Here is a 22,703-nt window from a genome sequence, read left to right on the forward strand (position 1 = left end):
GAGGACGATCAGCCATGATCACAATGAATGGCAGTGCTGGCTCTAAGTGCCGAATGGCCTCCTCCTGCACCTATTTTCTATGGGGTTTTTCCGACTGATTGCGGTGCAGAAGAGAAAGGCGGGGGCAGGACAAAGCCTGCTGAGCGACAGGTGGATACAGATGAAGGTGGGGGGGGGGGGTGTTGAGAGAGCAGCAAAGGAAAAGGTAAGGTATTTTTAAACCATGTTTCTTGTTCTTATACAACCTTATACAGCCAGTAAAGAACTCCCACACAATGCTAGGTTGCAAGGAAACTGATGGGAATTTGAACAGGATTCAATAGCCCAACTGACCTTTAATGCTGCTGGCTGGAGAGTTGCCCTCTTTGGAAGGACACCAAAAGCACTAGTGCAGTTCTGCTATGGAGTCTTCCCTGCCTACATTGCTCCAGAAGCAGATCTCACAGGGTTCACTGAATCCTGACTGAGGCACCAATCTAGAATACGTGCTTGGCTCCTACACTAGAGATCCCCTAATTCATAGTAAGAGTGCTACTACTAACCAAAAATGTCATGACAGATTATTTTTATCTATCAAGAAATTATGTTGCCTCGTGTGTTTATCAAAAGACATTGATGTATAGATTCAAATTTAAGAGAAATTATCAAGTTCTATGACTGACATTTCTGTTCAGATGAGGTATACTGCCCAAACTCAATGTGGCTGATATTCTTTATGCTTACTTAAAAGTAAATCCCTGGTATTCATTGAACCCATAATCTAATTTATTTACATTGCATAAAGTATCTATGGTTCTATGGGCTAGTACTATTTACATAATCTGCAGCAAACCAAAATATAACTGTTTCAAAGATCACTGCAAATCCAAACAGAAGTTAAGGGAAGGAAACCTTTTTGTTTTGGGTTGTTTTCAAAGCATTTTATTCCTGTACTGAAAATTTACCTGAATTATTGTTGTTAAAATATCTACATAGTTGCTTTCCGTCTGGTACAACTCCTTTGCAACCTGCCACCGAGCAGACGGCTTTGCAGGAACAGCTGCATAACGTTTTGATGCTTTTAGGCTGGACTTGGGTGTTTCTATAGAAAAGGGAAAGAGGAATTTATATGTGCTTAACCTCAAATACCTATAAATTAATACCCATATAGATTCTTACCAGAAACCAGGAAAAATGGAAATTTTGCATGACTAATTGTGAAATTAAACTTAATCATTCTCCCCTCAGTACAAAATAGAAAAGGACAAAACTTTACAGATACAAATTATATAGCCAATTAAGCTGGAATGGGTGCAGAGAAGCTTTACGAGGATGTGGCCGGGACTCAAGGACCTGAGACATAGGGAGAGGTTGAGAAGACTAGGACTTTATTCCTTCGAGCGCAGGAAGCAGAGGTGTGATCTTATGGCATTGTATAAAATCATGAGAGAAAGAGATGGTATGAATGCCGAGTTTTTTACCCAGAAGAGGGGAGTCAAGAAAAAGAGAACATAGGTTTAATGTGGGATGGGAAAGATTCAACTGGAACCAGAGGGATGACTTTGTCCTCAGAGTGATGGGGACATGGAATGAGCTGCCAGTGGTTGTTGATGCAGGTACTATAACAACATTTAAAAGACATTTGGACGGGTACATGGACATGAAATATTTAGAGGGATATGTGCAAAATTCGGGCAGGTGGGTCTCGCATAGATGGGGCATCTTAGTCAGCATGGACAAGTTAGGCCAAAAGGCTGTTTCTGTGCTGTTTGAACTCTAATCACGAGAGATCCCGACAAAAACACTATTTATTTGGTGACATTCTACATTGTAGAATATTTGTACCTTCAGTAAAAAGTGTACTGACATCCCAGAAAGTAAAGCTTTGAGTTATAGCACATTCAGAGATCGAGGACATTTCTACATCCTCCAGTGAAAACAAGGTTTCAAAGAAGGCGCTTTGTTGGAATTCATCACCGCTGCTTTTCTGGGTGTATTGCTGCATTTGTTCATTACGTAATGTCCTTGGTTCTTGATATTCTGATTCAACCATATTGGAAAATCCACCATTATCGAGTTTCTGTAATGTGCCAAGATCTCCATCTTTATCTGGACTGTCACATATGGGAAGCTTCATGTCCTCGTCATAAACTCCAATATTCACATTCGTGGCAGAGTAACTCTGTTGAGCTTCTGTAAGTTTACTATCAACCACTTGCAAAAAGCATACAGCTTTTCTAGCGTTTGCTGAAGCTTCATCTGCATTATTTGTCTGAGATAAAGCTTTATTAACATTTTCTGTAGTGGAAAAGGAAGCATCTCTCTCAATAATTGTACTGTTGCAAAAGACATTTGGTTCGGTTACTCCTGGATATTCTCCAAAACACTGCTTTTGAGGAAAGGTCCCTCCTGTTCCTGTTTCATTTCTAATCTCAGATGCATCTTCAAACTCAAAAACTAATTTTACCTCTGGAGTGCTAATCGCTGAACCAACAGAATATCTTTCAGATCTTTCTTCCCTTTGCTGAAGAAATTCTAGAACTTTTGCATGCTGCTTTATTTCTGAGTTTCTATTACCAATAAGGTTGCCAGATTTTTTTCCACTTCTCTGCCGTCTCTGGGCTCTCCAGTTAGGGATTGGCTTGCCAATTTGCATAAACGTGCCCTGCTGTCTATCATTTTTTCTATGCCTCTTTACTATCCTGTGCTCTGAATATTCTGAAAGAAAAATAAGTAATTAACTGACAAATAATAGCACACTGACTATTTATTCCTTAATATTACATACTTTTAGTTTTAAATGCTATTAATAATTCGTCCGTTCAAGGTTTCATTCAATACATTTTGCTGCTTTCTCAATAGAATAAGTAATGATAAATTATCAGAAAATGGTGACATGGGCAATGCAAGCCCAAAATCTGATCTTTCAAATGGTATTTAATCAAGTAATACACAAGAGGAAAGCAACTTTAAACACTCAGGATGAAAAGAAAAAGTTGATACCCATTTTGCAAACAAAAAACAAAGCACATCACTGTGGGGTATTTATCAGGCTGGTGGGTGGAGAAAAATAATCAGTAATTCATATTAATAAACTTCTGTTGGATATAAAGAACTTGGGTTCAATGTAAGACGATAACATTGATCACACAATAAGCTGTAAAAAAATGATAAATATCAGGACAAAATCTGGTGAAATTGGAATTCACATGGCAGACAAAATGTAAAAGTATGAGGTGATATATTTACCAGCACAATGTTTTTTTCAAGCCAGGTGTAAAGAGGCTGATAATTGTAAGTGTAAATTAATTTTGTGAGGTGGCAGGATTATATCATAATTTGGGATCATGCGTTTATAATTTACTTTTCTCTCTTTTATGAAAACAAATTATGTCAATCTTTTGCATGCAAGTCCTCAATTGCAACAATGCATTTGCTCCTTGGTATCAATTTCAAACCCTTGGGGACAACTGCAGCAAATAATGCTGTTGCTCTCAGCACTGGAAACCCAGGTTCAATCAAAACCTTTGATTGAGCATTGCATTATTCCGGCAGCCACATGGATTTCCCCAATGCTCCAACTGCCTCATGCACCATGCTGGCTGGTAGTTAATTGATTCTCGTAAATTAAACCGTTTGAGCATGGAAGTGGGGAAATTAAAATGAAACGAGAACAGCACAGGTGGTTTCCTTACGATATAGAAGAAATTTATTGGGATGGTACTGGAGATCAGAAAAACAGTTGCTAACCCTATAAACAGGGTGAGCAAAAGACTTGGGAGAAGGTTACAAGCTTTGATTAACAAAAAGTGAACCTATAGCAGGGAAAAATGTGTAGATGATGGCAGCAGACTTAATTGTGATTACCAATATGAAATGATACCGAGAGGATAAATCAGTTTGAAGTTGTCCACATAGATTATCCCAAAGTCAGCACTTGCAAAATGGTGCCAGCTCCTTCTGAGCTGTATTAATGCATGATTTCTGAAGCACAGCATTCACTCCTGTAGATTATTTTCACAAGATAATCTGTCAACCTACCTCCACAGGCGTCTGGTGTATTAGATACATCCAATAAAGATCCCAGTGAAACAGAAGTTTCTGCCGATGGCCTTTTGCATGGGGGAAAAGGTGAAAAGTTGTCGTTTTCTCTTGTAAACTGTGCAAGTGTATCCCGCAAGCGACGTCTCTTGCGTGTGCTACTTGGTGTGCTTAATGAAAGCATAGACACAGACGTCTTCAACGTTGGACTTCCTGACTGTATTCAGACAACAAGAAGTTTTTTCAGGCGATTTATCTCCAGAAATAAACATGCATGAACATAGATATTAAAATTGATATACCTCTTCATACAGGTACATGGACTCTCCAGCTCTGGCATCCATCTGTATGCTTCCCCAGAACCACTAAAACGAAAATAACTATAAAATCAATTGGCTCTTGAAAATATTTCAGAATACGTTTACAGTTATCAATTGAACAGGTCAGTGAAAACTAACATATACAGAGAAACGTTTTTGATCCACAAATCTTTGGATCACCATTGTTGGTTTGAACTCACTTATTCTATGAGAGAAAGTACTTTAACAAAGGTGAAAAAGCTAGCAGAGACTATTGATATGGTAAAAGGCCACTATAACCGTATCAAAATATTTTTCCACAAATGTAGAACCAAGGTACACAGGTACCACTTCCAAAGTCAAAATTGGAAAGAGATTAAAAAGACTCAAACAAGGAGAAAATGAAAGAAGAATGTTGTAATTTTAGATTAAGGTATCAAATCCCTCAATGTATTATTAAATTTTGCCATTCAATTAACTGAATTTATGTCTAAAACGACATCTCTCACCTCCTGTTTTACAACAAAGATTTTTTTTGATGGTTCAAATGGCAAATGTTTTATTGAATTCTCGATCACGAGATGCGTGCAGGTTTCATCAACGTCAGGCAAGTGTCTTCCACCTGCAACGGGGGATAAGTTGCAAAATCATTTAAATATTAAATCTTCCATTGCATTGATCAATGCAATATTTAATAATTTTTAATCTGCAACTTCACCGCAAGCTTGTAATTCAAACATTACCCTCCAATGTTCAATGACTTTAAAAAAACACTTTAACCAACATTCAAATTGTCGTACTTTAATGACAAGAATGTATGAGTGGCAAGGATTGATAACTTTTAGCTGAAAGAGTTCTGAATTAGATTAATATTTTCACCAAACAGAATTCTAACAGCAAATATTAGATCTGAAAACAACAACCAATTTACAGAGTAGTCAATTGACTACAAACCTTGCATTTCTGTCATTTCTTCCATACTTCCGAGTTCTTCCTTTGAAAATCCCAGAAATGTTAGAACACAGTCTTGAAACGGAGGGACTTTAAATTCATTTCGAAAAGCTTCATCGGCAACATGGAAATCACTATGGAACAAAACTAATTGTTAATCCTGTACAATGATCGTTGAAAAAGCCAGTCCTGAATTTCAAGTACTTTTCTAGCTGAACCCCGAACTTTAGTGAACTGGCACTGCTCCAAGAAGCCGAGCTCGTGGATCAGATGTGGCCAACAGCGGTGAAGCAGCAGCGGAGGACACCATGGCTTCACTTGGCAAGGCATCAGCGCCGCCAGGACAACGGGCCTTCATGGCCAGGCCAAGAACCCTGCAACAACTAAGACTTGAAAATGGTGCCTCCTCATACTGTCTCAGTCTACTATTGCTATACCCTTGTACTGTTTCTGAGATGCTTAACTAAGATGAAATAAGTGCTAATGTATGGTGATACTTGTACTGCACTGTGTAGAAAAATGAATTTCACTGTACCTCAGTACATTTGACAAATAAAGTACCAAACCATTCCAAGCTGCTCCGAGTCACCAGAGAACCTCTCCAGACCAACTACAAAATAGCGTGGCAACATCAGACTAGATCTGCAGCGAGCACCCCAATTACACATTCCTCAAAACCTTCCAATAATTTACAAGCTATGTCAGGGATGCAATGTGTATTCCACATGTCCAGGAAATAGCATTCCAAAATCAAACAAATGCATGAGAACAAAGCCTGCACATTCTCTGCCACATCCTACCCGATTCTGACTTAGAAATAAATCATTGCTCTTTCATCATTAGGACCACATCCTGCAACTCCCTCCCCTATGGATGTAGCTTCATTAGAACTGTAACTCTTCAACTGAGCTCATCCCATTCTCAAGAGCAATTAAAGATTTGTTTTGCCAGTAAAGGCGATAAAAGAATGGCCTTCTCCAATCATCTATATGCTGCAAATAAAACTATCCTTTGCCCTTTCACATCCAATACTCACTGCCGAGGGTCCTTTGGATCTGATGATGGCTCATTTTGACATGAACAAGTGCAAGCTGCAAGTTTAATACTCCTGTACATAGCTTACAGCCGAGTACTCTGATCTTACTTGTTTAGCGTTCTTCTTTTTTTTTAAACAACATTCATCCCCTTAAGATCTGACATCAAGATTGCAGGAGATAGTCTAAACTCAGAAAATACAACAGAAAATTCTTAAATGAGCAATGGATTTTAATTTCTCCTGGAGTTTCTTCCGGATAACAATTTCTCCTGCTTAATTCCTTCCACTGTCCTCCTTCACACTTCTGAGCTGGGATGTTGGAGACAAGGAACCTGCCATGAATACTGGTCTGTTTGAGCAGTGAAAATCACCCGATGACTTGTTGCTGAGAGAGCTGTCTGCAGTTCTTGGTTTTAGGCAGGCAGGAGTTAGTGGTGCAGTCCCCCAGCGCCGGGTTGTGCGGCTCAGGCGTACAAGCTGACTGCAGGGCAAGTGCAAGCTATTGTTGGGACTGGCAGTGATTGCTCTATATGTTGATAGACTGCTCAGATCCTGTGGTTTCTCACATCAGATGGAAGCTGCTATTTCCTCTTTTGTTTCCCTGCACATCTCTTTCAGAGTTCAGATTTCTCTACCGTTACAAGCTCAACAGTAGTCACTGGCCACTCAGTTTGTTGCCACACAGGAATCTCTGGCCTGAGGAGAGCTGCAAAGCAAAGCAAGTAAAAGGGGGCAGCAGAAGTGATATGAGACACCCAAGAATGCAGGCAGTCTATATGCACATGTGCCAGTCTCTACCCAATGGCCTGCATTCACTGTGCCAGCCACAATGCAGTTCTAGATTCCATTCCTCATCACTAAATAGCCGCTCCAACACCCTAGCCCTCACGGGCAGCCTCTCTAGGCTGAGCTTGGTATATTGCTGGATTGGTGTCAGATTCCCAGCCCGTACCATGGTTTGCAAAGCTTAACGCCATGTTCACAGCACACCTGTGGCTTCCATATTGCACCTCTCCACAAGCTATGCTTTAGTGACTTCTTTCACCAAGATTTCACTGGCAATCTCATTTCTGGAAACACACCGTATGCCATGAGTCTCCAGTACATGGAAAATAAAGTGTCAAAAAGCATATCACATTGTTCCAAATTTCTGAAAGTCTTCCAAGGGATTCTCCAGTGGATAGCTTTTTTACCGTTTCTAAATCTTGCTTTTAATTACAAGAATTCAAAAGATCAGGATAAGAGAAAAAAACACCTATATTTATACCAAGATAGAAATGATAGTTTTTATGACAACAAATTTGAAAACTCACATTTCATTTCTCTTTTCCCAAGCCTTGAAAATCCATTCTGCTTTCATAATTGGTGTTCCCATGCTTACAGCAGCCTGCAATTAATATGAAATATTATTTATTTTTTTATTAATCTTTGCCCCATCACTTTGTTGCTGCTACAACACAAATCCAAAGATGCCAATTGGTCATGCCCACTGTATCAAAGTGATCCAACTCAACACCATATTGAGGTAAACTTGCATAGACCAAGAGGTTCATTGCAATTTCAAATACCTTGCCTCTATCAATCACTTTTACACCACACACAGGCTTAAAAGCAATTAAAGGCTGGAATTTGAGCAAGTTTCTCTACCCCAGCCCAGAGAGCACGAGCAGGATTGCAACACCATAATGAAATCACGTGCACTCAGATTCCATTTCCCAGTTTCAGCTAGGAGTCACACGTCTAAAGCAAGGAAATTAACTTATACATTTACTTCCTTATGACAACAATATACCAGTTGTCTATTCTTGATTCAAGTCAATGGATATTTACGGCAGAGATTGACAGATTCTTGATTAATGAAGGTGTCAGGGGTTATGGGGTGAAGGCAGGAGAATGGAGTTGAGAGGGAAAGATAGATCGTAAGGTCATAAGGAATAGGAAGGAGTGCAGGCCTCCCAACATTTGATTTTACAAATTCATAATTTTGATGTCCCAAAATCAGAATTTTACATCAAAATTCATAATATGGCGCCTAATGCAAATTTTCAGCAAAAAAAATATGCACGCCAAATGCGCATACACGTTGCGCTACATTCATGTGTGAAAAACGACTATTATTTCCAACAGTCTGTAGTTCTTGGACTACATGTACAATTTTACATTGGGGATTTCTCACGGAACCCCTAGCGACCTCTAGCGGTTGAATTGACAAATTACAAAGTCAGGCCTATCATGAGTATATTCTGCTATTTATAGAAAGTTTATTGAACAGATACTTTTTACAACACAAAGAAAAATTGTTTTGTTGTTTTTTCTATTTTGCTTTTTCCTTACACATCCCAATTCTCTTGGTATTGAATAAAATAGTCATAAAATGTATGACAAAGTTATGAAGAGTTGATATATGCGACTCGACTAAGCAAACGGAAGTACTTGAAGTAAATTCGCACATTAATTGATAATCAGTCCAAAAGGGCGGTTATTGGCTTTTCTGCTGTGTTTTATATTTTAACCCGTCTTAATTAATTAATATAGTTATATAATCTTACACTTAAATTTAATATTTATTCATTACAGTTCCACCACTGATTTTCTGGCACTCTTGGTTCCAGAGCTTTGCTGGTTTATCCAGCCGGCCAAGGAAGTCGGCTATGGGGATAGATTTGCTGGCTGCAGCTGGGCTGGAGTTCCAGAGCCCTGGCCGCAGGTTGCAAATTCAACCCACCGATCGGCCATGGAAGTCACGATGAGGTCGAAATTGGCTGCCTTGCCCAGCCTGGGTGCCACATAAGCCTTTCACTATTCTGTATGTTTCAATGAGATCCCCCCCGTCATTCTTCTAAACTCCCGAGTCCCCTTGCACCTTCAATTTCTGGATTCGCTCCCCATTCGGAATTTAGTCCAAATAGATCAGCCATGATTGAATGGCGCAGTAGACTTAATGGGCCAAATGGCTTAATTCTGCTCCTAGAACTTATGAACTTGATCTATTTGTGTGATCACAACCTGTCGCAAAGAGGTCCATTCAGCACATTCACTCTTCTTGCACCTTGCATTTAAAAAAAATTCCCATCATTTTCTAGCCTATAGAGATTTTCTATTACAAGTTACATGCAGTTTGTCCAAAATAAACATCCCAAGTTGTTTCTAATTATCATTATAACTTACAATATATTTGAAACCAAAAATATTCCATACCCTGAACTTGTCACTTTGGGTGGAATGTGCTACAAGATGTGTTATTTTGCCTGTATAGTCTTTACGAATGGTTGCGCCCATATGATGTGCCAGAGTAACAAGTGTAAGCTGCAATAAAAGGACAACATTGAAGTACTTTACACATTATTCTTATGTATAAGGCATGTTATTTTTATAAAGATATTAACACACCTGCATCTTAAAACAAAAAAGTGCTTATTTATTTAAATCCATTCATTTGCAAGAGTTTTAAAAAAATATTTCCTCCATCACATTACATTTATTAATTTATATGGCACACCTGAAATACTTATTTGCTCTTTTCAAAGTGGCACGAGTTGCTGCCTTAGTGTTCGATCCTGACTATGGGCGTTTTCTGTACATTTTCTCTGTAACCACGTGGGTTTTCTCTGGGTGATTTGGATTCCACCCCCATTTCAAAGTAGTACAGGTTTATAGGGTATTTGGCTTCAGGAAGTGGTAAAAACTATCCCTAGTGTGTAGGATAGTGTTAATGTACAGGGTTGTAGTTGGTCAGAGCAGAATCTGTAGGCCAAAGGCATATTTCCGTGCTGTATCTCTAAAATGTCCAAACAAAATAGCCAAAGGCTGCCACAATAAACTACATGATCTTGTCACAAAGCTTCCCTAAGAAATAATTACATTTGAAATTCAAATTAACATTATTCAACATCACAAAATTCTTCTACACCGCAATAATGCTAGGGACAAAAAGTCTTATTACTGTCATATTCTTAAATGGAGCACAAATCATAAGCACCAAATGGAAAATTAAAACAAAAAGTAATCAAACTTGCTGGTACCACTACCCGACCATTAAAGGAATTTGCAGTCAGAACAATTACAAATGCAAAACATATTGCCACCTGCTATTGACAGCTTTAAAGATCCAATAAAAACAGAACATCTAACCAAACTTCAAAACAATTGAGCTGTAGTGACATTTCACATTTTGAGCAGACAATTCACACCAAAATCTTTGAAAACGGTTGATTTTACATTTTATGCCAGTCATTATAATTTATATGACAAAAGAGTGCCCTCTTACCAACTTCTCTTTCTTGAATCCAGTGAAACACAAAACGAGATTCAACATACACGTACAGTACAATGGCCGTAATGTGAAAGGCAGAGGCTTTAAAGGAACAAAAGATGAAAACGTCATTAAAATAACTTTTAAATACTTTGGAACTGAAGTATTTATCAAATTAGAATCTCAAAAGATTAAATAAACATGCTTGACTTGCAACATTGTGCAAAACAGGCAATTGCCTTAATGAGAATTTCCTTTTACTTTCAATTTTTGAATAATTAAAATTTCAAAACCATTTCCACAATTATGTAACAAAAATCTTCAGAATTTTAATTATTAAAAAATTATACGCTTTATTACTATTGCATTTATATTCCAAGCATACTTATAAAAATAATAATGCACCTACATCAAAAGTTTCTGAAAATGTGTGCATAAGTCACACTTGAACAACTGACTCCATTTGGGATCCTTCATAAAGAGGGCAAACATCCATTCAGGGGAATAAGCATGTCTAGATCATTCAAGATTCTCATGGATAAGACAGGTGCTCTTTATGGAGGTACATGAGAAAAATCATTCTGTTCCTGAACTTTCTCCAGTATGTATTATCTTTTGTGACTGGAAATATGCTGCATTTTTGGTACCAAAGGCATTTTGTAGAGTTACAGTCATAAACATGGAGACAGTGCCTTTTGCCCAACTCGTGCCAACCAAGATGTCGCATCTAAGCTAGTCTATTTGTATTGCCAGAAGTTAGTGCTGTCTTGTAGTCATATGCATCAAGTTCACCACTTTCCAGTCCACACTATCTTCACAATGTGACATTGCTTCGATTTTTAAGTTAACCAAGGGCTGACAGCAGAGAAAAACAGCATTATAAGTAACTACTTCAGTAAAAGACACAGCTCTGATAGAAGCTTGCAGACTGCTTTTATAGTGACATACCAGGCTGTTTTATAAGAGAAAAAAAACGTTCAAAATTAAGTCAACAATAATTTGGAATACAACTTCTTGAATATGTTCAAAAATCTCAGAAGCATCTTTGTTTTCCTGGATATGGGCATTTCGTGCTCCATCCTAATTGCCCTCGAGAGGGAATGATGGCATTTCATCAAAGCACTCTGAAGCTTGGAAGGGAAAATGAAATTAGCAATACCACCTGGCCTCCACCTTTCAGAGTGGCAAAAGATTCAGGCTTGCAAAGTGGCATCAGTGTGGCCTGAGAGATAACATTTAATTTCATAAATGGTACACACAAGTCAGGGATGGAGGGAATGATGTTTAGAGTGGTGGGTAGGGTGGCATTTAAGAATGTTTTGTCCTGGAAGGTATTGTTGAAGCTGCACTCATCCAGCTATGTGGAGAGAGATCCACCACACGCCCGGATTTATTTTCTAAATGAGTGAAAGGCTTAGGGATGTCAGCAGGCAATTTATTTCCTGCAGGGTATCCAGTCTTTCACTTGCTGTTGTGGCACCAATATTCATGTGTTTAGCCCAACTGAGTTTCTAGCAATGGAGACCTCTGAATATTGATGTATTGTGGAAGGTGGTGGGAAGTTTCTTTCATGGTATTGTTCTTGAATGTCATGGGCTGGTACTAGCAGTCTCCTTCTGGTTAAATATATTGATTGCCTGGCATCTTTATGGCACCAACTTTATTAACCACCTATCAGTCTATGCCTGAATGTCAGCCAAACTTTGCCGAGTTGTGAATGGAGCCGAAATGGTAGAGAAATATTGTTCAAAGGAAAGCAAGAAAGTAAAATACCAAGAGAATAGGGTTAAAGAACTACCCGTAGAAGATGGGGTGCAGTCAATATGCATAAAAGGATTTGACGAGTATGGCGAGGTATCACAGTTAAAGAGTTTCACAAGTATAGTTTTAAAGTTCAATTGTTGGAAGATGAGAAACAACTAACTAAAGTCCAGAGATAGTGAGAAGCATGCCAAAATTCTAGTCACTGTAGCTCAAAATGGCTGTGCATTTGCTTGACCCCTGTTGCAATCAACGGCATACTGGTCAACAAACACCTGATAGTTTCTAATCTTATTCAATATTAGAACTATCTTAGACAATGAAGAGAACGAGTGTCCAAATGAGACAGCACAAACAATTTAGATTTCCCAGATTAATATTAAATTGTACAAAAGATGCATTTGTTATTTATTAGCATTTGTTAGCTAACAAAACCACTGAGGGCTCTTTTTAAATCATCATCATCTATCCTACCAAAAATATTGACAACATTATTTATCTTACACACCTATGTTGATCCATACCTCTCCTTTCCTTGCACAGCGAAGTACAACAGCTGGTCCCAAGATTCTGGTGCTTATCTTACGCAAGGTGTCATAAGGCTGGCCGTCAAATTCTCCCAATACAAAAACAGTACCAAATTCAGAATTTTCATTTTCAAAATCTTCCACTGTTTCTGACTTAACGAAAGGCAATTCAATTTCCTAAATTGAACATTTGGAAGTTTAAACAACAAAGAATGAAAAAAGAAAAACGTATATTTTATTTACAACTAAAATATATTTTACAAATGCTTCTTGAACCAGCATGTTAACTTTCACTAATTCAGATACAGACACCAAGGCAAAATAAATTTTCTCCCAAGAACATCAATACTAACCAATTTTACTAAAGATCTCACAAACTGGTGTCCCAGCTTGCTATTTGGCGTGCTTTCCTTTGCCTTCATTAAAGGAACTTCCATATCTTGAATGGTCTGTTAAATAATGAGAATTAGCAATGTAAAACATTAGATTTGGATGAGAGAGCATTATTATGTATAAGAAAATAACTGCAGATGCTGGTACAAATCGAAGGTATTTATTCACAAAATGCTGGAGTAACTCAGCAGGTCAGGCAGCATTCAAGATGTGGTATTATGTATTGTACTACACAATGTTGCTGACCCAAAGATTATCCCCTCACTATTAATCCTCACAACCTAAAGGTTTTATTAGAAACAAACACCAGGTCATGACTCATTTAACCCATCTCAATTAAAGCTTTCTCCTTGAGAAGACATGGAACAAAGAGAGACGTAATTGAGATTCGGAAGGACGGAAAATTGGAACTTTTCTGACAAAGTCATTCCTCATACTCCAAAAATGGGTTTGCATTAGTGTTACTTTTTGAAATGGCGTATTATAGAGCATGTCAATATTTCTATGGATTTCACACAAAATTGTTATACACGGCTATTTTAGCAATGGCAGTTTGGCTAATGGAGCAAACAAGAACAATCAAGTTGAAATTTCACTTTAAGTTATTACCTCCAAAGCATTCAGAACCTCTTCACTCTCCTGAACCTGTCCTAATAGCACAACTTTTGTTCGAATCTGAGACACATCTATAAAACAGAAACAACGTATCAATTGATCTAACATGGCATTGATAAATCTAGTGTTCAAATTAAGGAGGTTCAGAGAATTGAACCAAGGTGAACAAAATTTTGTGTCAACTGAAATGTATACACATTGTCCTCAAAAATTGATATTCTAACTACCTTGGAAATCAGAAGGAAAAACTGTGTGAGGTTACTCTTTAAGGGTGCAAACGACAACTTCCTTTCATTGCTTCATGCTCCAAAGTGGCTGATGGAGCCAATGTGTGATCTGCACCCTCTGTCACAGACGGAGCAAAAAGTTTAATTGGGCAAACAAGTGAGTAGCAAACAAGTGAATATCCTCTGTCTGCAATTTTCACTGAACTTCTGCTTGAGGACACAATGTATCACCTATTACGAGTTTGATTCAACTTGAAATCTTTAATATTCTAGGCTTTATGATCTACAGAAAGGACAATTAAAAAAGGGAAATATACTCAGCAAACAAATTATGAATATATAATTATGAATATTTAGTTAGATGAGAATTTGTGGAAGACATGGACATGGAAAATAATAGAAAAGTTGCATGTTGACAAAAAGTGACCTGCATTTATAAATCTTTCAAAATATCTCAAGGTACTCTTCAATGAATCATTTTATGTAATTTCTCTAAGTTACTTAAACTTATTCAGTTTTTTGGGATCTGTCTACATTGGCATTGCCAGCATTTATTGTCCATCCCAAATTATGCTTGAGATGTTGGTGAACCACTCCAAAGAACAAATTATTTGCTTTGCCTATTGGTTGCCATTTGTTCAATTACATCCATCCAAGAGATCAGATTAGGTGCATTGTTATTTTTCAGACACTGGGGGAATACACTTGAAAATCAGTCTGGAGTTCACTGTTCAAGCATCTGATGTGCCGAGAACATTTCAACTCAAAACACAATGCTGAATAACTGCAATGGGTGACATAGAAAATGGGTGCAGGAGGCCATTCGGCCCTTTGAGCCAGCACCGCCATTAATTGTGATCATGGCCAATCATCCACAATCAGTAACCTGTGCCTGCCTTAACACCATATCCCTTGATTCCACTAGTCCCTAGAGCTCTATCTAACTCTCTTAAATTCATCCAGTGAATTGGCCTCCACTGCATTCTGTGGCAGAGAATTCCACAAATTCACAACTCTCTGGGCGAAAAAGTTTCCTCTCATCTCAGTTTTAAATGCCCCCCCCCCCCCCCCCCCCTTTATTCTTAGACTGTGGCTCCTGGTTCTGGACTACTCCAACATTGGGAATTTTTCCTACATCTAGCTTGTCCAGTCCTTTTATAATTCTATACGTTTTATACATCAGTTTGGAGTTCACTGTTCAAGCATCTGATGTGCCAAGTACCTTTCAACTCAAAACCAAACATAAAAACCCCCCATAAAATTGCAGCTCCTTAAATGCTGAAAATACTCAACAGGTTAAGCAGCATCAGTATCCTCACCTACTCAGTTGAAACTACAATATTTTAATACAAAATCATAGTTGCTAAAACTTAAAACAGCGCCTGGAGACAAAGCTTATATCCACAATGCTGCCTTCTTGATTTTTTTAAAAATTCTGTTTTATTAGCACCTCCAACATACCAAAATCATTTTTGGTGAGAGAATCTGATGTCGGTGGGTGAGCAATAGGCCTCACTATGTTGATGATAAGCTATAAATTCAATAAATTGCAGGGAGCTGGTAATGACTACTTCATCATGCCTTAATAGTTTAAGAGACAGAGTCAACCAAATGGCAACAAGTGAACCTGACCTAAAGGAATCACTCATGTGCAATTTATCAGTACAAAATAAACAGTACCTTGTACTGAGCACTTAGTTGGAGAAACCCTGGAATAGAGCCAACTGTCCTAACATTACACATTCCTTAGTCCTTACAAAAGCATTCAAGCTATTTCTGCAGGTGACTGCCTCCACAACAAAGCCTTTCAGTGAGAAGTACTAAATTAGAAACACCATAGTTATCAAGACAGTCTATCCTAACTAAATCCATATTTCACAATACTTATGCTGTTTTTCTTTAAGAAATGTATTTGAAATTGTGGAACCAGTATCAACATTCGCATCAATCTGATTCTGGATGATCATATTGAATGGCAGTGCTGGCTCAAAGGGCCGAATGGCCTACCCCTGCACCTATTTTCGATGTTTCTTTGCCTGAAGATGGGTTCCAACCAGAAACGTGGTGTGTCCATTTTCTTCCACAGAGGCTACCTTACTCAGAGTTGCTCCACCATGTCATTTTTTGGGTCATCACCAATACAGTTCAATTTCACATTGGTTGTTGTTGTGCCCAAATCAATTAGGGTACACCAATTACACAAAAAATGTCCGAGGCAGTCCCCATCATCTAGTAACTGGGATATACAAATTAAATTTACAGCAAAAGTAACATGCTTTCATTTCCTTAATGTTACACAAAACACCGGACGGAGATACTCGGCGGGTTAGGCAGCATGTGTGGAAGGAAGACAGACAATATTGTGGTTGAGACCCTTCTTCAGACTGATGAAATAGAGAGGTGAAAACTTAAAAAGATGGGACTGTTTGGGACAAAACCTGGCATGTGATAGACAAACATGTGTGGAAAAATGATTAGCCCCCCACATCTTTTTTCCAGTTTTCTACCCCCTACTCCCATCAATCTGACGAATTGTCCAGAGCTAAAATGACACCGGTCTGATTCAGTTACTCCAGCACTTAGCTGGAAACCCTGGAACAGAACCAACTGTGTCCTTGCAAAAGTATTCAAGGTATTTCTACAGGTGATTACCTCCAGAACTGAGATTCTCAGTGAGAAATACAATGTTATAAAAAACACAATTAGTTATTAAGACAGTCTATCCTAACTATGATTAGGCTTTCTCCTCTCTACTCCACGAAGGATTCAAATCATCATCTGTCTATTTCCCTCCTCAGGTGCTACAACGCTTTGTATTTTGCATAACATCACAGAAGAGAGAGCTATTTCCTTTGTTGCAGAATGGAAATCTGCTCGACGCCTCTAGCATTTGATAGTTACACTAATTGATTTGACCACAACAAACAATACAAAAAGTAGAAATAGGGAACTGCAGATGCTGGTTTTCAAAAAAAAGACAAATTGCATTGCTTGTGCACCCTGCCAACAGGTGCATTGATGCTACCTGGCCCGCTGGGCTGTTCCAGCACTTTGTGTCTTTTTTTGTAAGTAAGGTGAAATTGAGCTGTGTTGATGTTGAGCAAAACACAAATTACTGGAGGAACTTAGCAGGTCACCAGCATCACTTTATGTTTTGCTCCAGCATCTGCAGTCCCTGGTGGCACCACCTCGTCACTCTGCCCCTCGTACTGTAATTACTGTAACTGTAATTATTTTTGTGCACAACCCGCAGGCATTGCCACTTTCATTTCACTGCACATCGAGTATGTGTATGTGACAAATAAATTTGACTTGACTTGACTACATGGTAGATAGACACAAAACGCTAGAGTAACTCAGCAGGACAGGCGGAATCACAGGAGAGATGGGGTGGGTGAGATTTCGGGTCGAGACCCTTCTTCTTTCTTGCTATTGAGGGCGTGCAGAGTAGGTTTACTAGGTTAATTCCCGGAATGGTGGGAATGTCATATGTTGAAAGACTGGAGCGACTAGGCTTGTATACACTGGAATTTAGAAGGACGAGAGGAGATCTTATCGAAACGTATAAGATTATTAAGGGGTTGGACACGTTAGAGGCAGGAAACATGTTCCCAATGTTGGGGGAGTCCAGAACAAGGGGCCACAGTTTAAGAATAAGGGGTCGGCCATTTAGAACTGAGATGTGGAAAAACTTTTTCAGTCAGAGAGTTGTGAATCTGTGGAATTCTCTGCCTCAGAAGGCAGTGGAGGCCAATTCTCTGAATGCATTCAAGAGAGAGCTAGATAGAGCTCTTAAGGATAGCGGAGTCAGGGGGTATGGGGAGAAGGCAGGAACGGGGTACTGATTGAGAATGATCAGCCATGATCACATTAAATGGCGGTGCTGGCTCGAAGGGCCGAATGGCCTCCTCCTGCACCTATTGTCAGACTCTACACGGTGTTGAGTGAGGTGCGAGCCGGTGCCGAGCCTAGGCTGTTGTTGTTACAGCCGCTCGGTTCTCCGGTAGTTTCCTGTGCCGATGGCCGCCGGCTGACCGCTTGTTACCTTCAGCGGCGACTGACGCGGCCTCGGCGAACAGGCACTCTCTGGAAACGTCGTCGAGGCGCGAATCGCCGGCGGACGAGTCGCCCAGCAGACTCCTGGCGGCGGCGGCCGCCCTCTCCGCCATGGTCAGTGGGGCTGTGCGCCGGCGACCCTAGGACCCGTCGATAACAACGCCGCTGGCCGCCTAATGTGCACCGAGTGCCGGCTGTACACCAGCGCAGGAGCCAGGCCCGGCCCCGCCGACTGGTCACCGCTACCACTCTCTATTCCCCCGGCGCCTATTCTCCGGCTCCGGCTCCGGCCCCGCCGCCGTCGGCTGTACTGCAACCCGACTGTTCGCCGCTGCCAATTGCCCGGCGGTGCGACTGTTCCCCGCCGCCTGTACACAGACCAGACTGTGGTCGCCTATTCGCTGCCTGTACACAGACCAGACTGTGGTCGCCTGTGGTCGTCTGTCCGCTGCCTGTACACAGACCCGACTGTGGCCTGTCTGTCCGCTGCCTGTACACAGACCCGACTGTGGTCGCCTGTCTGTCCGCTGCCTGTACACAGACCCGACTGTGGTCGCCTGTCTGTCCGCTGCCTGTACACAGACCCGACTGTGGCCTGTCTGTCTGTGTTGAGCCTCTCCGTTTCCGCGCTCTCGCCAACGGAAGAAAATTCAAATTCCCCACCAACTCCACAACGGCCCCTCTCATTGGTCCGCGCTCATGCCCTGTCGCCCCTCCTGATTGGTCACCGCTGGGCCCGCCCACCTCCGTCTGTGATTGGGCGCGGACTCTGATTGACCGGCCGAACGGCCAATCGCCCCCCTCCCTTCCCCTCTCAGTTGCCTGCATGGAACTGCAGGTGCTGGAATCTGGAGCAAAGGACGGAGTGCTGGAGGATCAATAAGGGTCCTGACCCAGAACCTCACCTGTCCATGTTCTCCAGGGATTCTGGCTGGCCCAGCTGAGTTACTCCAACACTTTGTCTTTTTTTTGGTAAGCCAACGTCTGCAGTTCCTTTTTTCTACAGTGCTAGGGATACTCACAGCTATGGAAAGGAGATGGTTGCCCAAATCTTCAAGGAATGTGGATTTGCAAAATGGGTTTGGAGAAAGATGTAAAGGTCCTTTGCACAGTTCATCCCAAACATCTTGGAAACAGAGGACTCTCTGAATTACAGGCTGTTTAGATTTTTTTGATTTTAGAGATACAGCGCGGAAACAGGCCCTTCGGCCCACCGAGTCCGCACCGCCCAGTGATCCCCGCACATTAACACTATCCTACACACACTAGGGACAATTTTTTAAAACATTTACCCAGTCATTAACCTACATACCTGTACGTCTTTGGAGTGTGGGAGGAAACCGAAGATCTCAGGGAAAACCCACGCAGGTCACGGGGAGAACATACAAACTTCATACAGACAGCACCCGTAGTCAGGATCGAACCCGAGTCTCCGGCGCTGCATTCGCTGTAAGGCAGCAACTCTACCGCTGCGCCACCGTGCCGCTGTTGTCATGAATACATTTGGTACTGCTGGAAGACCAACTCTGTGCAAGACACTCACGTATTTTTTGAAAGGCAAGTCATAATGTATGTAAAGGAAGCCTCTGAATATTTATTTTTTCATTATATGTTTAAATAAATTAAGATGATTTTGGAAGTTAATAGAATACATTATTTGTGTATTATCTTACACAATCTTCGGTGAGGGTGGCCGATATGTGAAATGAAAGGCTGATTCAATTACGGTTTTCAAAAGACATTTGTGCAGATGTGGATAGGAAGGGTTTAGAGTATATGGACCAAATGGATTTGCCGATATGCCCAGCATACCAATTTGGTTAGCATGGACAAAATGGGCAGTAGGTTATGTTTCACATTCCCCTGAGATCCCACCACACGTCAGGAACAATTTACAATGATAATAAACTAATTCACACATTCTTGGAACGTGGGAGGAAATCAGGACACCCGGAGGCAACCTTGTGATTACTGGAAAAACATGCCATCTCTGCACAGATAGATAGCTCCAGTGGCAGGATTGAACCTGGATCACTGGAGCAGCAAGACAGCACCTCAAATAGTTGTACCACAGTGCTCTTTTTTAAATTTTTGCTAGTGTACCATTGTAACTCAGAAATGTACCTCTAAGTGTCAAGATTTTTTTTTGTTACAATTAGTGGTATGTCACATCTCCAGGGAGAGGAATACATTGTGCCAAAATGCCCCATAATATCAACCAACCTTTACAATGGACAAAATTTCCTCCAATTATGTTTTTTCGGGATGTATCCCTTTTGTTGAACGTGTAGTAGCTGGATTTGTAACATGTCAAGAGTGTACAACAGCTAGGGGATTGTCAAGAACCTATCAGCTGCTTAGGAGACACAAGAAACTGCATATACTGTACTGGAATATTGAGAAAAAAACAGTGCTGGAGGAATGCAGTGGGTCAGGCAGCATACTCCCCAATCACCCTCCCTCACCTGTATCCACCTATCACTTGCAAGGTGTGGCAACAAAGAGGCTGGTTAATACACAAAAGGACACAAAGTGCTAGAGTTACTCAACAGGTCTGGCAGCATCTCTGGAAAACATGGATAGGTGACATTCCAGGTTGAGACCCTTCAGACTGAAGAAGGTGTAGGAGCCATTTATGCTTAATTAAATTACTGTCATCGTGTTATGACTATGTTTTAATATTTCTAGTTTATGTCCTTTTTGCCTGCTTGTTGCCTTCTGTAATGGCAGTTTCTATACCATCTCAAAGTCCTACTTCGATAGCCATTGCTGCTCGGGGATGAAATGTAGTTATAGCTTACGCACACGTCGCACCCTGATATGACAAAACGAATCTTCCAAACTTCTTTTCTTCATTAATTGGTTTTTATTATAGTAGCACAAATCATAGAGTAATTAATCAGTTTCCGTACTTTATAAACTGTTTCTTCTTCAAACAATATCTCAGAATTCTTATAGTTATTACCGTATGGTTCTTACAAATATAACCGGTGCGAGCGCATGATAAACAACTGTATGCTCACCATCCTCCGAGTCTAAACTGACCCACAACCTCTGTCGACACGCAAGCCTCCTCCCATCTAAACACTCCCCATTACGCATTAAGTCACACCCACAAGCAGGCAAAAAGGACATAAACTAGAAATATTAAAACATAGTCATAACACGATGACAGTAATTGAATTAAGCATAAATGGCTCCTACACCTTCTTCAGTCTGAAGGGTCTCAACCCGAAACGCCACCCATCAATGTTTTGCAGAGATGCTGCCTGACCTGCTGAGTTACTCTAGCACTTTGTGCCCTTTTATCACTTGCCAGGCTTTGCCCCACCCTCACCTCCTCTCCAACTTTCTTCCCCCCACCAGTCTGAAGTAGGGTCTCATCCCGAAACATCATCTGTCCATTCTTCCCACAGATGCTGGTTGACCCACTGAGTTACTCAAGCATGTTTTTTTTTAAATCAGCTGTTTTTCTGACTTGCACTGGTTAGTGCTGACAAATTCTAGTAGTATGCATCATCAACTGCAGTGGCAAGAAGCCTGACCTTGTATAAGTTTCTCACTTTTTGGAAGGAAAAGTAGGAACATTTTGTAGGATCATTCATAACAATGGTTTTAGGCATCACTTATCTGATGTAATACGTAAAATATTTCAAAAACCAACACCCGTATTTGTGTTGCTAAGCTGCTTGTTACATTCATCATTCTCTAAGTACTGAAAGAATGTTAAATTCCTATAACAGGAGGCAGCTACATTTTACATTGTTTAAATCGTTTTGCACAAACTAAATTGAAGAACGTACGAGTATTGTGTACTATAAGTGTACAAAAAACCAAACGCAAAAAAAAAGTAAATGAGTTATGATTAGAGTTAATTAGTTTTCCTCAAACAAATATACCTTGATATTTGTGGTACTATTCTTGAAAAGGGATGCAGGGCAAGCAAGTGTTGCAATGGCTTTCACACTTCATAAATACTGAATGTCACTGTGTAGACAAGGCATCCGATAGTTTGTGAAGACTTTGCTATTCTTTATCATGAATAGAATTAGGCCCATCAAGTCTACTCTGCCATTCAATCATGGCTGATCTATCTCTCCCTCCTAACCCCATTCTCCTGCCTTCTCCCCATAACCTCTGACACCCATACTAATCACGAATCTATCTATCTTTGCCTTAAATATATCCACTGACCTCTAAAGCCTTCTGTGGCAAAGAATTTCACAGATTCGCCACACTCTGACAAAAGAAATTCCTCTTCATCTCCTTCCTAAAGGAATGTCCTTTAATTCTGAGGCTATGACTTCTAGTTCTGGACTCTCCCACTAGTGGAAACATTCTCTCCACATCCACTCTATCCAAGCCTTTCACTATTCTGTACGTTTCAATGAGATCTCCCCTCATTCTCCTAAACTCCAGGGAGTACAGGCCCAGTGCCGTCTAACGCTATTTTATATTAGTTAGTTGTATGAATTGAATCTAATGAGTGTGATCATTATGTGTGAACAGTGTGAACCTTACCTGTTCAAATAAATTAGTTTAATGCTTTGCCTCTGGTTCGGCTCA

General features: G+C 40.3%; 1 protein-coding gene across 3 annotated transcripts in view; it reads right to left on the reverse strand.

Moving 5' to 3' along the window:
* ect2 (epithelial cell transforming 2) overlaps positions 1 to 22,694 on the reverse strand; it is a 46,405-nt gene extending 23,711 nt beyond the window's left edge. For 2 of the 3 annotated variants that reach the window (XM_078410954.1, XM_078410953.1), the window contains exons 1-12: positions 18,127 to 18,399; positions 13,849 to 13,925; positions 13,200 to 13,295; positions 12,844 to 13,023; positions 10,574 to 10,660; positions 9,505 to 9,612; positions 7,620 to 7,693; positions 5,274 to 5,404; positions 4,829 to 4,941; positions 4,323 to 4,385; positions 4,021 to 4,237; positions 945 to 1,081 (exon numbers count right to left, since the gene is read on the reverse strand). In XM_078410954.1, coding sequence (XP_078267080.1) covers positions 945 to 1,081; positions 4,021 to 4,237; positions 4,323 to 4,385; positions 4,829 to 4,941; positions 5,274 to 5,404; positions 7,620 to 7,693; positions 9,505 to 9,612; positions 10,574 to 10,660; positions 12,844 to 13,023; positions 13,200 to 13,295; positions 13,849 to 13,925; positions 18,127 to 18,250 — 1,407 coding nt within the window. In that variant the 5' untranslated portion in view covers positions 18,251 to 18,399. Of the gene's footprint in view, positions 1 to 944; positions 1,082 to 4,020; positions 4,238 to 4,322; positions 4,386 to 4,828; positions 4,942 to 5,273; positions 5,405 to 7,619; positions 7,694 to 9,504; positions 9,613 to 10,573; positions 10,661 to 12,843; positions 13,024 to 13,199; positions 13,296 to 13,848; positions 13,926 to 18,126; positions 18,400 to 22,658 lie in introns of those variants that run through there. The other variant, XM_078410955.1, reaches the window with a different exon arrangement.
* Between the last annotated feature and the right edge of the window lie 9 nt (positions 22,695 to 22,703).

The sequence above is a fragment of the Rhinoraja longicauda genome, chromosome 13 (assembly GCF_053455715.1).
Source record: "Rhinoraja longicauda isolate Sanriku21f chromosome 13, sRhiLon1.1, whole genome shotgun sequence".
NCBI lineage: Eukaryota > Metazoa > Chordata > Chondrichthyes > Rajiformes > Arhynchobatidae > Rhinoraja > Rhinoraja longicauda.